Source organism: Populus alba, chromosome 1, assembly GCF_005239225.2.
Source record: "Populus alba chromosome 1, ASM523922v2, whole genome shotgun sequence".
NCBI classification, from domain to species: Eukaryota; Viridiplantae; Streptophyta; class Magnoliopsida; order Malpighiales; family Salicaceae; genus Populus; species Populus alba.
Genome location: NC_133284.1, coordinates 12,995,417 through 13,011,223, shown reverse-complemented (window position 1 = coordinate 13,011,223; position 15,807 = coordinate 12,995,417). Strand labels below are relative to the sequence as shown.

General features: G+C 34.9%; 2 protein-coding genes across 2 annotated transcripts; one reads left to right on the top strand and one right to left on the bottom strand.

Annotated features, from left to right (window-relative positions):
• The first annotated feature begins 480 nt into the window (after positions 1-480).
• LOC118039263 (uncharacterized) lies at positions 481-5,570 on the top strand. The gene is made up of 9 exons (XM_073411289.1): positions 481-962; positions 1,050-1,541; positions 1,655-1,768; positions 1,869-1,979; positions 2,322-2,494; positions 2,656-2,994; positions 3,321-3,449; positions 4,031-4,589; positions 4,672-5,570. Exons 1-9 carry the CDS (start codon positions 722-724, stop codon positions 4,935-4,937), a joined length of 2,424 nt encoding a protein of 807 aa, XP_073267390.1. The 5' UTR covers positions 481-721; the 3' UTR covers positions 4,938-5,570.
• Positions 5,571-9,134: 3,564 nt separating this feature from the next.
• On the bottom strand, positions 9,135-10,529 carry LOC118039262 (uncharacterized). The gene has a single exon (XM_035045916.2). The coding sequence runs from the start codon at positions 10,474-10,476 to the stop codon at positions 9,310-9,312; it is 1,167 nt and encodes a 388-aa protein (XP_034901807.1). The 5' UTR covers positions 10,477-10,529; the 3' UTR covers positions 9,135-9,309.
• Between the last annotated feature and the right edge of the window lie 5,278 nt (positions 10,530-15,807).

Genomic DNA, 15,807 nt, shown 5'->3' with positions numbered 1-15,807 from the left:
ACAATTTTTAATAATTGAAACATAAAAAAAAATAACGATTAGGATCAAAATGTAATATACTAAAAGAATAAGGACTAATTATATAAAAAAATTAAAACTTAAGTAATGAAATTGTAGTTTTGCACACCTTGTGGAAATGGCTCTATTTCATCTTTCATGTTGGTCATTCATCTCTTAGTTTTTTAAATAATAAATTAAAACTTTATCACGTAAAATTGACTGTTAATTTTATAAATAAAAAGTTAAAATTTTATCACATAAAATTGATTGTTAATTTAATATCAAGATATTGTAAAGTAAGTAATAGAAAATAAATAAATAATTTTAACGCGTAAAAACAATAAAAAGTATAATTTTAAAGGAATAAACTGAAAATTAAAATTAAATTATTTTTTTTTAGAATAATCCGCGGCATTTAGAAGGAAAAAAAGAAGAAGAAAAAAAAACTAGTTGTTTACTATAAAAAGAACTCCCTTCCCCTAGTGAAAGAGAGCAATCGGGGAGCCACCATAGCAATCTGTAAAAGAAAAATCAAAAAAAATCAAAAACAAATTGGCGCTTCAATTTTCCCTCCAACACCCCGTTCCTGACCTTTTCCTTTTCCCTCCTCCTTCCCTTTTCAAAACCCTATCAAATATCCCCCAAATTATTTTCAACTCCAATTTTTATATGTTTCTTCTTTACCCAAACAAACAAAATCCTTTCACTTTTTCCTGGTTTAATGGAGGTTTCAACTGAAGCAGCCGTTGATATGTTTTCACTGCCTTCTAAAATTGAATCCCTAGAGTCCAAATGTCTTATTGTTGCTGATGGGTTTTCTTCAAAGTCTCGGGTTGAAGCTCTAAATGACGAACTTATGGAAGACTCACACGAGGATCCAGTGAATTCACCTAATTCTCTCAAAACCTTACCCGAGTTAAGCTGTGGAGAGCAGTGTTTGGTTTCTATATCGTCAAATTCAGGTGGGTTTTCACAAATTTCGATTTCAACGCCTCAATCTGATGAGACCCTAACCATTTCCTTGCCTTCTTCTCATATCGTATCCCCAGGTAACCAGATTTCGGTTCCTTCACGGTCAAATCAAGATGGGTCTGGGTCCTTTTTAGCTAATGGTAATGAAGATGGGGTTTTATTGGATTCTGGCCACCGTTTGGTCGCTAGTTGTGATAATGGTGATAGTGAGCCTGATTCACCTATGCAATTAGCACGTGAAAAGCTTGCTTCGAGCTCGTCTGATTCGAAGCTTGCTGATGGAAATGTTGAGGATGAGGAAGAGGGTTTTGGTAATGATGACGAGAAAGAGAATCCCAGGCGATTTTTTCATTATGACCCTTATTATCACGCAATGTATCATAATCAATTGGGGCATTTTGATCCCGAGTTCCATGAGTATCATCCGGGTTTACCTCCTCCTTGGATTAGGAGGTTTCGCAGACAACCAGGTCCTCAATTATGGAATCGTTGGGATGACAGAGAGAAGAGAAGAAATGAAGAATATAGGCTTCCTGGTTTTATGCAGGAAACTGGACCTACTGGTGTGGTATGTCTAAGAGGTTATTATTTTGAATTTATTTGATGTGCATGTGTCTATTTGATGTTTATTCCTTTGTGATATTAAATTTTTGTTTTGTTTTTGGTGTTTGGTTTTGCAGGGGTGCTGCGCTTTTTAATAAAGGAAACACTTGTTATATTAATGCAATCCTGCAATGCTTTACGCATACTGTGCCTCTTGTTCAGGCTCTTCGTTCTTGCAATCATGAAATGCCCTGTGAGTACCAGCTGTGGATAGCTACTTAGGATCTGAACTGTTTGTACTGTTTAATTGAATTTCAGTTTGGTATTTACTGCTGGACATTGGGTGTTTTCAGGCATTACTGAAGGGTTCTGTGTTCTTTGTGTTCTTCGTGATCACATTGAACTTTCTTTATCTTCGTCTGGAAAGATTCTTGAGCCTTTGAAACTTGTCAACAATTTGGAAAGTATCCTTTGCACTTTTGTTTATCATTGAGCAACATGTGGCAGTGGATCGGTTATCTTAAGTGCATTATGAATTACTTTGGCCATACATTTCTTGTGCATCATCATTTAGTGTATTTGTCATTTCTGTGCTGCTGAATTCTAAGTTTCAAGGGGCTTTCAAGTACTCCCAATTGACCTTTTAGTATTGTGATTTCTCTCTCTCTCTCTCTCTTTTTTAAATACTGTTGGTGTTTTGGATACTTTGAACTTTAGATTTCTTCTGCAATGCCTATTTGATATTTTGAGGAAAATTTTCTGAAAATTTTGGACTTAAATGTGATTCTTAACCCATGAATAATTAGATATTTCATCTGTTTTTCGTCGATACCAGCAGGAAGATGCCCATGAATTCCTCCAATGTTTGTTAGAAAGACTTGAAAGGCATTGTTTGGATTCAAGCCTAACTGATGACAGCGCATCCTCCCATGATAAGAACATAGTTGAGCGGGTATTTGGAGGTCGTCTTGTTAGCAAAGTATGAGTCTGAGGAGTGAATTTTCCCATTGAATTCCCTTTATTTTGCATATTGCTGGTGTACAAAGAAAGTTTGAAGTATTCGTTTCTCTACTTTCAATGCTTAGAACAAATGTCTATTTTTTTTTAATTATTGATTCTTGCTTTGACATTGAATTTTAGTTGCGATGCTGCAATTGTGGTCACTGTTCTGATAAATATGAGCCACTGATTGACCTGAGTTTGGAGATTGAAGATGCGGACTCTCTTCAGAGTGCACTGGAGTCATTCACCAAGGTGGAGAAAATTGAGGATTCAGAGACAAAGTTTACATGTGAAAGCTGCAAGGAGGAAGTTTCTAGGGAAAAACAGCTTATGCTGGACCAGGCTCCTTCAGTTGCTGCTCTTCATTTGAAGAGATTCAAGATTGATGGGACCTCTGTTGAAAAGATTGGCAAGCATGTGCAGTTTCCACTGGAGTTGGACTTGAAGCCCTACACCAATGACAATGAGGACAGTGATGTGAGTCATGGATTACTAGTATCACTGAATAAGGATCACTTCCATTTTAAAAAGCGATAAGTGATCTTAACAAATATTTAAATGGTAATCAAGATGAAGAGCATGGAAAAAGGCATGCTAAGAGAATTTAAAATTGAAATCAAACTACGATTACTGTCCATTTAATTGATCTTTTTACCTGTAAAGATCAAATGCCATGCTAGTCTGGGAAATAAATGATTGAAGACTCGACTCATGTCACATCAAAAAGTAAAATTTGTTGGTTTTGTTGTATTAGTTTTTGTTTTGTGTGAGCATTTAATAAAACTCTTCCATTTTCTTGACAGGAGGTGGGTTTCAAGTATCAACTATATGCGGTTGTGGTGCACAAAGGAGATTCACTTACGTTACGGACATTACTTTTGCCTATATTAAGATCCTCTCCAGACACATGGCACAAGTTGGATGATCCAGAGGTAATAAATACTAGATTCAATCTCTTTGCTGTTGATTGTTGTTGTTTTGCTTCCAATCTCCTTATAGAGTATGCCTCTGCTTACTTTTAAACCTATAAATGATGAATGAGATTGCATCGTCACTGGGTTATATTGTGTTATCATGTGGTTATTTTTAACTTCTGTCGGTTAAGTCAGGGTTTTTACCATTTCCTGAACACGGATTTGTCCTGAAGTGGAATTGTGGTGTCACTTCCAACAGTTATCTTACAATTTCTATTTATGTTTTTTCAAAAGCCATCCTTTTCTTGATTTAAACATTTTACCCCTCTAAAGTCAATTGTTTGGAAGGTATCAAACCAGCGAAGTCCTCAGGCTTCCTAGCTGCTGGATAAATAATATATTTGAACAAATTTTACCAGCATCATGTGTGTTGAGCTCAGGTGCGTTCCTGTATGTGTTTAATGGAAGAGATTGGAAATATTTCTTCTGTAATTCTGCCTGTAATACCTTTTGAGGGTTGATTGAGTTGGGTGTATTAACTATTAGTTCTGAAATGATGTATCTCACAAAACTAAATTAACTGTTCATTATTTTTTCAGGTCAGCAAGGAACAGGAAGAATTTGTGCTATCTCAAGCTGCCTACATTCTGTTCTATGCTAGGGAGGGTACACCCTGGTGTTCAAGTTTGATCAAACCACAAGAGCTTTGCTCAGATCCCAGCAATTCAAATACATCACCCAAGTCAGTTCTAGATAATGTTAACCGTGAATGTACTGGTGCAGGGAATAACAAAAGTTCTGAGACCAATGTAATTAAGGATGCCATTGAGGCAACTTCAACTCACATCCCTTTTGAGAGAAAGTTCGAAGAGAGTGAATCTAGAGTTGAGACTAAGGGAAATTTTGCTCAGATTTCCCCTGCCAAAAGACCAAACTTTCATCGCATTGTGTCTATAGATGAGACCCCCATGGTTGATGTTTCTGTGCCACTTGGAGTAAGTGAGTGCCACGATGGAGTTTTGCATGATGAGATGTTATGTTTTCCACCTTCTGTTGAAGAAGATAACTGCAATCAGGGTGCTGAGAAAATTGAAATAAATGGTGATCTGCATTCCCCAACTCCACACAGATCACCCACTCCAGATAAAGGACTGCCAGGTAAGAGAGTTTATTCCATCAAAGTCTTTGAATAGTTCTTTCCAAGTCAATATATCTGAAATGAGATGAATGGACTTTTCAGAAGCCAGACATCGTATTCTGCGAGATCATCAGAAAGGGGAGAACCGGGTGAATTGTAAAAGATCATCAAAAAAGGTCACAAAGGATTCACAGACAGCAGAAGCTCTTAGATGCATCAAGAGAATGCCAACTGCAAGGGGCATGAAACTTATGGCTGCCATGCTTCCTAGGAATGACAAGATAAGACCAAGATCATCTCCATGTAAAAGGGCCAGCCCTCCTGGTTCTCGCTGCAAACCCACCATACGCATGGCAGTTATGCGTTGAATAGTTGAGGTTTTGTTTTATTTTGCTGGCTTGGTCTTTGGCCAACATAGAAGCAACATGCTTCAAGTGCTAAGGTAATGCCTCATAGTGAATATTACCTTTCTGAGCTGCATCTTGGCTACTCTGTTTCCCATATGATGTTGGGAAGGCAGGTACTCTGGTCTCTTAGGTCTGGCTATACGTTTGGTCTGGGAAATGTAAAGTTCAAATGAAATGAAGTTTACTCTTTTGCAACCTTGCTTTCGAATTTAGTGGCCTCCGTTACTAGCACTTTGAGCTTTGAAGCACACATAAATATGGCGTAGAATGTGTTGGAAATAAATGATAGAGCACTCGGCGCCTGTTCAGTTTGTATACGTGGCTGTTTACTGTTTTTAGCTTCTGATCAAGTTAGTTAAGACTGAAGAGTCAGGGTACTAGGGACTCATGAGGGTTAGGTTTGTTTGTTTGTTTGTTTTTTTTTTTTTTTTTAAATACCCATCCATACTTATACTCAAGACATTTATACAGAAAAAAATAACAAAATTTAGGGTTCCCTATTGAAAAAAAAATAAAAATAATTTCAGGTCCGAGTTTTTTCTTCCCGGAGCTGACATGGTTTATCCCAATAGTTTCTATAACGCCAAAATGAAAAAAAAGAAATATTTGCTTTTTTGCGTGATTGAAAGGTTAACTTGAAATAAAAAACAGGTAACAAGACATGTTAAAACCGCTATTTGACATGCTTTCTCAGTCATCTTATTTACCCATACAAAGTTGTGAGCTGACTTCAATCGTATTTGCTGATAAAAGCTTCTAGTTTCTTTCTTTTTTGATTAAAAATAAAGCTTTTAGTTTCTTTCGTCATCGATAATATCATGGCGAGGATGTTTCACTGTTGTGTCACGATCCTTTTAGCCTTAGTGTATCTGTACATCATGCCAGCTGCAGACAAACTGAAAGCATGTAGTAGCCTTGGTTCTATGTTGAAATTTAAAGACAAGCATCGTGGAATATGCATAGGATGCCTTTGTTCATATCAAGAACTTAACAAAGCTGATCCTAGGTTCCATCTGAATTCTAAGGCCTTATTTTGGTTGTTCCGCTACAGACAAGAATGGAACTAATTATAAAAGAATCACAAGACCTTCATACTAAATCCTTCCTTTTCTTCTTTCCATAAGGAGCGTTTGAAATTGACATGGCTGATTCATTCACAAGGGGAGAGAGTAGAGTAGTCACCAAGGAAGGCCAGAACCTTTGAGAAGAAGCCAGTTGCCGGAAATTGCTAGCACTCCCACTCAGGTGGTCCTAGTCATGGATGGACTCAAGGAGTTCACCATAAACCTGCTTAAGTGGGCTCTTGAGAATATTTCAGCATCCGGTGGCATTATTGTCACTCTCCTCGGAGCCATGCCGTGGCTCAATATTCCTTGTCAGTATCTATTTTATTCTAATCTTCTTGTACAAAATTCATATCTTGTGCTCTTGCATACTGTGTGAACAATTGATGAAATGTCTAGTTCATATAAGGTGTATAACCCGGGGCTTCATTTTGCCTTCTTAGTATCTGCAAAGACGTGGCAAGGTATTTGGGCCGTGGGATTTGAAGAATTAGCTATGGCAAAAGAACAAGGTGGTGAATGGAGGAGTGACTCTAAATATGTAAAGCTTCAAGCAATTCTTGACCTCTGCAAGAGATTTGGGGTATGAATTAGCCATGCCACATCACTCATTTTATATTGAATTCCTGCTAATTAGTTCACATGTAATTTATGCAGGTTAATGTGCCCCAAAAGGAAGTTGTGATGGGTTATCCCTTGAAACTGACGGTGGTTGAAAAACTTACAAGCCTTAATGCATCATGTGTGGTTTTTGAAAGGTAAAAAAATAACGAGATACAGTCACTGTTGTTCATTTTCTCGAGGGCCATGAAAATTTTTGCTGATTCAATCTGTTGTGCTTAGTAACAGGCATCAGAGAAGAGACATGGAATTCATTGCAGATAAATTTCCATGTAACATGGTTATGATAAATGAAAATGGAGAGCCTGTTGTTATCAAGATGCAGCCACTGACTAGTGGAGAGTTCACTTCAGGGGGATCACCAGCATCTATTCTACCTTCTCCGCTATGATTTCTCATTATCTGTTGGAAGTTCTTGAGGAGAAATTAATCACCAGAGAAACATGAAGATCACTAACAAGAATGTTTCTATTTGATTACTTATGGATTTGTAATTTAAAGATATTGGGTGGAAGTGATGCAGAGCTGATGATGATGGTGAAATTCCTCGTGGGATGCGGGCAATCAAGGACTAAATCATGACTTAGTTCTTCAGCCTACTTGGAGTTGCACTTCAAAACAGTTCCTCCTTTTCTTTTACTTGTAATAAAGCAATTTTCACTCTTATGGTTCTGTCTGTACGTTACTACATTTAGCTCTTGGAAATGGGGGGGCAGTTCCCCATGTCATGAAGTTAATTTCTGTTGGGATTGATTTAGCAAGAACATAATGACATTATGGTCCGCCATGGCAGGACTAAGTTTTAACCATGATTTACCTACTGTCAAGACATGATATTCAGAAAATTGGATAAAGTGCTGCAAGTATAGACCAGGGAAGAGTGCGGTAAAAGGCTCTCTTTCAGTAAAGGAAAGAGGGAAACAAAGTTGTGCCCGACAATAATAGCCTCCATATAAAATCTTGTGGAGAGTTACATGGACTTTTTGGCAGACCATGATGATTTTGCTGTAAAACTGCAATGTAAAAACGAGGGAGTAGAAATGCTTTTTGTTGCCACAATCTCAATTCTGTGGCAAGAAGGGAATGGCTATTATAAAGAAGTCAACAGTAGTTGCCCAAGTGTGCTGCGGTTGCATTTCTTGTATATATGATCCTTTCTAAAGAGAGAAAGGAACGATCGATGCTGACAAGGTAGAGACTAGAGAGAGATGAGACTTCTGTGCCAGAACGAAGAAATAGAAAAAAACACAGTGATATATACAAGCAAAACAACACTAGATAGATGCTTAATGAATCATGGATGGCCTTGATAAGGGATCTTTTGGTTTACAATGGAGGTGCTTCATTTAAGCAAGTGTTTTGTTGAGAAAGAGTGGTTGATCTGCTAGGAACATGCCAAGTAAAAGTTGCCTCCACATATAGTGGTCCATTACACAAGCTCACATGCACACTAGAAAGCACGCAGTCTCATCCACCCTCTGGCTATTGTGCAAATATGCTGTCCTCCATATCTGTGTGTTGACTTGTGCGCTTAAAGAGTCATAATTTCTGAGAAGCATGAACCTAAAGACCCAAATCGTCCCCTTTTCTGTGGTACTCATTGACGTTCAATTTGAAGTTCTAGACAAACAGTTTCCTGCAATATCCCTTCAATGTTATCTTGCTTCAGAATGTTCCTAAAGACCCAAATCATCCCCATTACACAAGCTCACATGCACACTATGATTTTGCGTTGACCTGACCACAGCCACTAAATATATGTGCTACTATTCAATTCTCTCTTTCTTACCACTTTCTATTCTTATAATGACAATGTGCTCAATTTATTACATGGACTGTTGCTTATTCTCTCCTTGTTCTGTGTAAATTAGACCTAAATATATTTCCTTTTGTTTTGCGACTACATTTTCTCCAGTCATAATTAATCTAACGAAAATCATGGACTTCCAGATGATTAATCAATCTACAACAATCTTAACAGTAAGTATATTCATAGACATACACATCACATAATCTACTCTGCTGCATGCATGCACAATTAATTAATTAACAAGCCTGTACTTTCAAGCTAAACCAGAGTGGATCAGGCAAGGAACGTCGAGGGAGTGCTCAGTCTGGTGTGGGTCTTGGAATTATATCGTTTCTGCTTCTCTGTATCGTTACAATTTGACCAGGACATCCGACAACACAAGCTTCTGCATGCCCACTGTACTATAATTAGCATGCAAAATGACAACCTTATAATTTGTTCTTCGAACTTGATTAGATTGTAAATGAGAGAGTGTCATATCGTGGCCGTTCCCTTTACGATACAAAATATCATAGTTGCGGCAATAGCTTGGATTGCTTGATATTTATCATAAACACAGACGGCATGCAACGTGATTAAATTAATCCGAGTCCTCCAAGTTCTACCCACAGAAGCGCCAAATTCTACGTGCTTTTCACGTCAAAACAATAACTAAAACCGATCGATAAAGAAGAATTTATATTACTTAAAAATCTGATACAAAATACGAAGTGCATGAGGAACAATCTTCATATTAATTATATAATAGTAGATATTAACATAATCTTAACCAGATTACTCTTATTTCTCGCACCACAACGGATTTTTCTTAAGGTTGGTGTAATAACGAGTTGCATTCTCAAGGAGCATAGCCACCAGTACCGTGGCCTCCATACCCAACTCCATGCTCACTACCAGCACCATAACCACCACCGCCACCACCTCCAAAGCCGCCGCCACCACCACCAGCATGGCCACCCTCTGCACCACCACCATGACCACCACCTTCTCCTTCACCATATCCGCCTCCATGTGCCCCTCCAGAAGCATAGCCGCCTCCACCACCCCCACCGCTTCCACCCCCACCTCCATAGCCTCCACCATGCTCTCCACCAGCACCATATCCACCCCCAGCACCACCACCTTTTCCACCTCCATACCCAGCACCACTATCACCTCCAACACCATACCCCCCACCGCTACCCCCTCCTCCTCCACCACCAGCACCATATCCAGCTCCACCACCTTCTCCACTTCCACCACCACTTCCATATCCTGCACCGTGGTCACCTCCAACACCAGAACCAGCTCCTCCTCCACCACCACTTCCACCACCTCCACCATGTCCAGCAGCAGCACCATAGCCAGCTCCACCACCTTCTCCACTTCCGCCACCACTTCCATACCCTGCACCATGCTCACCACCAGCACCAGAACCAGCTCCTCCACCACCACCACTTCCACCACCTCCACCATGTCCAGCAGCAGCACCATATCCAGCTCCACCACCTTCTCCACTTCCGCCACCACTTCCATACCCTGCACCATGCTCACCACCAGCACCATAACCAGCTCCTCCTCCACCACCACCACTTCCACCACCTCCACCATGTCCAGCAGCAGCACCATAGCCAGCTCCACCACCTTCTCCACTTCCACCACCACTTCCATACCCTACACCATGCTCACCACCAGCACCATAACCAGCTCCTCCACCACCACCACCACCGTGCCCACCACCACCACCATAGCCAGCTCCACCACCTTCTCCACCTCCACCTCCATAGCCTGCACCGTGCTCACCTACAGCTCCATAACCACCTCCTCCTCCACCACCTGAACCACCCCCACCCCCACCACCATAACCCTCGACACCACCACCACCAGCTCCATGGCCGGTTCCGTAGCCAACAACTGGAATGTGACCAGGTATTTCTTCAAGATTAAGAAGGGCTCTAGTAGCAGTACAGATGCCCAAACCTAACAGAGCAAAGAAAACTGAACAAAAAACTTTGTAGGTAACCATATCAGGACGTATTTAAATTCACAGGAAACTTGTTTTCAGTAAGCAAGTGAAGGTGGTTATTTATAGGAATGGGAATGGGTCCAAAGCCGCGTTTCTTTGCTCCAGGAGTGGTTGAGGCACATGCAAAAGCGAAGAAGCGTGCCCCCACAGTCCGGTCCACCAACACATATACACAAAGTGCCGTCAATCACCCAAAGGAGTCTCGCTCTAGCAACCCAAGGGAAGAAAAAGACATAAATAGTCTCCCTCTCACGCACTCTCTAGACTCTGCTCATTTACTGTCCTCCATATTCTGATATAATTCGTGCGTTATCCTTATTTGGAGTGGAAGATTGTAGGAGGAGACCTAAAACCTAACCTATCCTCTTTCCCGCTTAGCTGGCTACCGACAACACCATTACACACCAACACTTGGTAACTGCTCTGCTCTATATCTCAACTTATTAAAAGTTGGCTACATTTTAATCAAATTCAATGCAGATAATATGCTCTGGGTACATGTTAATATTTTGCATGGTAATGATAATAAACATCGGCTACCTTTTATTATGACTGGTAAGTAATTTCATTTTCCTGTTTAGTACTGTTAGAAAATTTAAAAAAAACAACATAAATGTCGATGGAAGATATTCCTTCGCAGTTTCCCGATGAAAGCTACAGCGAAAATTTTTGTGAGTAATCTAGATGGATGACATGGTGACGGAATTAAAAAATAATTCATTGACAATTATGTTGGCATTGTTGAGGTGTTAAATTACTGATGAGAATTTTATTAGTGATTTTAAGAAAAGTTAAAACCCGACAATGGCTTTTTTCAACTCATTTTTATCTTCCTCTTTTAGCAAATAACAGTCGACAACCCTCCTTCACAATCTCCACAGTTCCAGCCACCACAACTTGTTAGCCCTGAAAAAAAGCTTCCTCTTATATACCAACTTGAATATTTTGAGTTACAAATATTTATTTGATGCAAATTAAATTTAATTAAAATTTTAATTCAAAAACCTATCAAATTTTAGCAAAAAAAAAAAAAAACTTCAGATATAATTCTTATAAGACAACCCACAAATTCTTCCAACAACCAAGTTTTATAAAAAAAATAAGTTTAATTTACTTTCAAAGCATTTAAACCAACATAACAATTGTTTCTTCGTATGAAAAATGTCTTTATTTGAGCAAGTTAACTTCTCTAAATTCAAAGTCAGAATATTTCATACAAGATTATTTTTTTTATAAAAAAATAGTTATTGTATTATTTAAATGTAGATTATCTATTTCATTATTTTTATATTTTGAATGATACAAATGGATTGGAGAGATGTGGAAATTAGAATTTTCTATCCAATAAAAAAAAGAGAGAGAAAAAAAAGAAAAGAGTGGCTAGAAAGAGGAAGAAAACTTTCAAAATTTTCTTATATACCCGAAATTAATTTGATGTATATTTTAAATAAAAAAAAGAATAGAAAAATATTGCTTGGATTGACCATCACCCTAAAAAAAACATCATCTATTAATTAACCCCATAAAAAAACAACAACCATATATTTTACAAGAGTAAAGTTTAACTCCCTTTAACTCTATAAAAAACACCCCATAACTGTAATTACTAATTACCAGAATATCAATTACTTATTTTCTTTGTAAGACGCTAATATCTATTCAGAAACCCGTAAATTATAACTCATATTGATTGACACCTTTTTATTTTTTCTATTTAAAATTTTAATGCTTAAACTATGGAACACACACGCACACAAACCATTTTAAAACCTTTAACTTGTGAAAGTCTTGTATTTGTCACAAATTAAACATAAAAAAATTACTAAAAACTTGAAGTACCTAAAGATCCTGGATATTGTTCCCCCCAAGTTTTTAATATTTAGGTTGGATGATTTTTTTTCTATTGTTAAGAGTTGAAGTTCCTCTTAAGAATTGTGAATTAAAGAAAATTTAATAATAAAAATATATATAGTTTAGGAGAGCATGTCAATCAAAATTCAAGGATATTCTAATAGTAATCTTTTTTATTAATATACAGTGATGCTTATAAAGAAAAATAGGAATAATTAATTAATAGTGTGTCTTGAAGGACTACAGGGTGTTTATTGGTTATATATCGGCGGCACACATTTCGAGCCTAATAGTCAACTAATACAATACAATGATGTCGTTTTCTACGTGCATTTGTTTCTCAAAAAGTAGTTTCCGGTAAATTACTTTTTTAAATTTTCATGTGTTTGTTTGTTATTAGAAAAATTGATCAAATAAAAAACACTCTCCAATCAATGAAAAATACTTTCCAATTCAAAGAAAAATTTAACTTGTTTTCTAGAAAAGTATTTTCCTTTTATTTTGGACAGACAACACTTTCTGGAAGTTGCGAAAAATTTAGAAGTGTCATATTATTTGTTGATTATATCAAATTTGATCCTTAAACCTTTGATTGCTAGATATATTTTGTTTTGAATATTTTTTATTTAAATTTCTTCCCTTATAATTTAATTTTTATATTAACTTTGGTCCTTATTTTTATTTTTCTTTTCCCTTATCATTTTTTAATTGAAATTTTTTATCTATCAAATTTAATACTCATTCTTTTAATTGTTACTTATTTTATTTGAAATAATTTATAAAATGTTAATTATTATTATTTTAATTTTTTTGACTTTCAATTTTTTTTTTTATTTTTAGATTTGATCTCTATTATTTTGATTATTATTTATTTTATTTGAGATAATTTATGAAATTATATATATTTTTTTCAATTTCATTCTTATTCAACTTTTTAATTTGTAAGATTTAATCCTCATTATTTTAATAAACTTGAAAAAAATAAAACATTAATAAGTTATTTTCTAGCTCATTTTCCATGACATAACCAAACACTGGAATGTTTTTCAACTTATTTTTCATTATACTATTAAACATCAAAAAATAATTTAGTTTCTTGGAATCCATTTTTTTTTTTAAAAAAACTACTTTTCAGCAAACAAACGAGGCGTTAAAGAGACATTTGCGTTGAAGAATTTAGTTTATTTACTGTTTTATTCAATTTGTGACTATAACCTAATTATTTTGTGGCTTATTTGTTGAATTTTTTTTTTTAATGACAGGTTAGGCATTATTTGATTAATTTTATGTTACAACTGGAGTGAATTATTTGGCATCTTTGCTACTCTAAAGGTGTATGTTCAAGCATTTTCAGTTAAAGGATTTTGATAATTAAGATCTGATATAATGTTTTGCTTAGCCCCTGTTTGTTTTTGTATTTTAAAAATGTTTTTTTTTAAAATAAATTTTTATTTATTTTTTATTTCTAATTAATATTTTTTTAGTGTTTTTAGATCATTTTAATGCGCTAATGTCAAAAATAAATTTTAAAAAATAAAAAAATATATTATTTGAATATATTTTTAAATAAAATACACTTAAAATAACAATCATAACCACACTCTAAAATACATTGCATGGCTAGCAGCAATGGTTGCTGATCTTCATAAATGCTCAACTTCTTCATTGACCTCTTTCCTTTGGGCAAGGGATTTTGAATTGGCTTCCATCACTTTGATTGCAGTTTTTTCACATGACAAAAACACATCGTTAGATCATATAAATTAATATCAACTGTTTGTATTGAAATAAAAATAAAAATAAAAATAAAAGTAAAAGTGGGTAATCTACTCGACAATTTCCAAGATTAAAAAAGAATCTATCTAATTTAAAATTAACAAAAAAAATAAAATAAAAGGAAGAGAAATAAATATAGAAGAGATGGATTTTTCAATGAATAATCCTTTTAAATCAATCATCAAACGATTTTTAAATATATCAATGAAAAAAAATATTTTTTTTTCTAATATTCTGAATTTTAGATACCAAAGACAATACAAAATTAATGTATATATTTTTACTTGAAACTTACATTTTTTTTTTATTGAATAGAGAAAATATATCTAGTCAAAAATATTTAAAAGATATGTGAAAAAATATTTGAACTACATGTCTAACATTATATATACAAGAAATATATTATAAATGTAAATCATATATATATTCTCTGTATTTTGTTCTGTATATATTATAAATGTAAATCATTCTCTGTATTTTAATTATGTATTGTCTCCTATCACCATATAAATATAAAGACAAGAACATAAATTTATATCTTGTTTATCTAACCAAAATAAATTAGCACCATCTCTAATGTCCCGTCTTTATGATCTATTGTCTTGTTTTCTAGTTTTATCTCACCATCAAATGCTATCAAAATATAATAATAATAATTTATTTATTTATTATATAGTAATTGAACACATGTCTCCTAAAAAATCTCAAGATTTGAGTCTCTCCTCTCTTTTATGAAAAAAAAAAATAGAAATTTAATAAATTATAATGATAGAGTTTTTTGGTTAATTAATGATTTATAAATATAACAAATTAAATATATATATTTTTTTCCTGATATGTTATCGTTATCACATAATTTTCTTATTCTGGTACTAAATTTATTAACTTTTCTGCATAATTTAATTGATTTGTTATCTAATTTTTTATTTATTGGTAAAAATAATTTACTAAATATAATCTATTACTTTTGATGACAAGATTTGTTTTTCTTTTTATTTTATTTTTTGATAAAAATAACAAGATTTGTTATTGAATTATAAATAACTGCTACTATAATATAAAATAAGCTTTTTAGTTACCACTATAACTATCACTAAGCCGTTATTATTATTATCTATATATTATTTTTTTTTATTTCATTATTACCACTTCACAAATATTAATGGAAAATAAGGTTTTATTCGTATAGAAAAATGTATTCCTTAACTTATAAAAAAATTAAAAATGACTCATTTTTCAAGAAAACACTCCACCTCTAATTATTATTAAAACACAATTTAATTCCAATAAATTTAAGTCACTATGATTCATTTTTTTATTTACATAACCAACACTTTATGTTGGCTATTTATTTGACAAGTTTAGTCTCATTTTATTAATGAATTGGAGGCTACTTTTCATCATGTTATGAATAAAAAAGTATAGTAAAGTCATGACATTTAAGAATTAGCCCATAAATTACCTTCGAGCTGTATATCAGCCTCGAATTTATTAATATCACAATTGTCAAGCACGCAGGGACCTAGCCATTGAAAGCTGACTCTCAAATTCCAAAAATTGCTGGGGACTTGCGAATTATCCAACTTGGAATTCCAATCATTCAGTGAACAGTAGCATAAATTAATAATTGGAAGCTCTGAACTTGATTTTAAAAGAGTGGACTTGGACGACCTGAGGTCGGAAATTAAAATAGAAAAAGAGGAT

Bases quoted from the DNA above. Each gene is read 5' to 3' on its own strand.
- LOC118039263 (XM_073411289.1), top strand. From the start codon at position 722: ATGGAGGTTTCAACTGAAGCAGCCGTTGATATGTTTTCACTGCCTTCT. The intron at 1,769-1,868 runs GTGAGTACCAGC...GGGTGTTTTCAG, and splicing joins TTGCAATCATGAAATGCCCT to GCATTACTGAAGGGTTCTGT. The intron at 1,980-2,321 runs GTATCCTTTGCA...ATGAATAATTAG, and splicing joins ACTTGTCAACAATTTGGAAA to ATATTTCATCTGTTTTTCGT.
- LOC118039262 (XM_035045916.2), bottom strand. From the start codon at position 10,476: ATGGTTACCTACAAAGTTTTTTGTTCAGTTTTCTTTGCTCTGTTAGGT.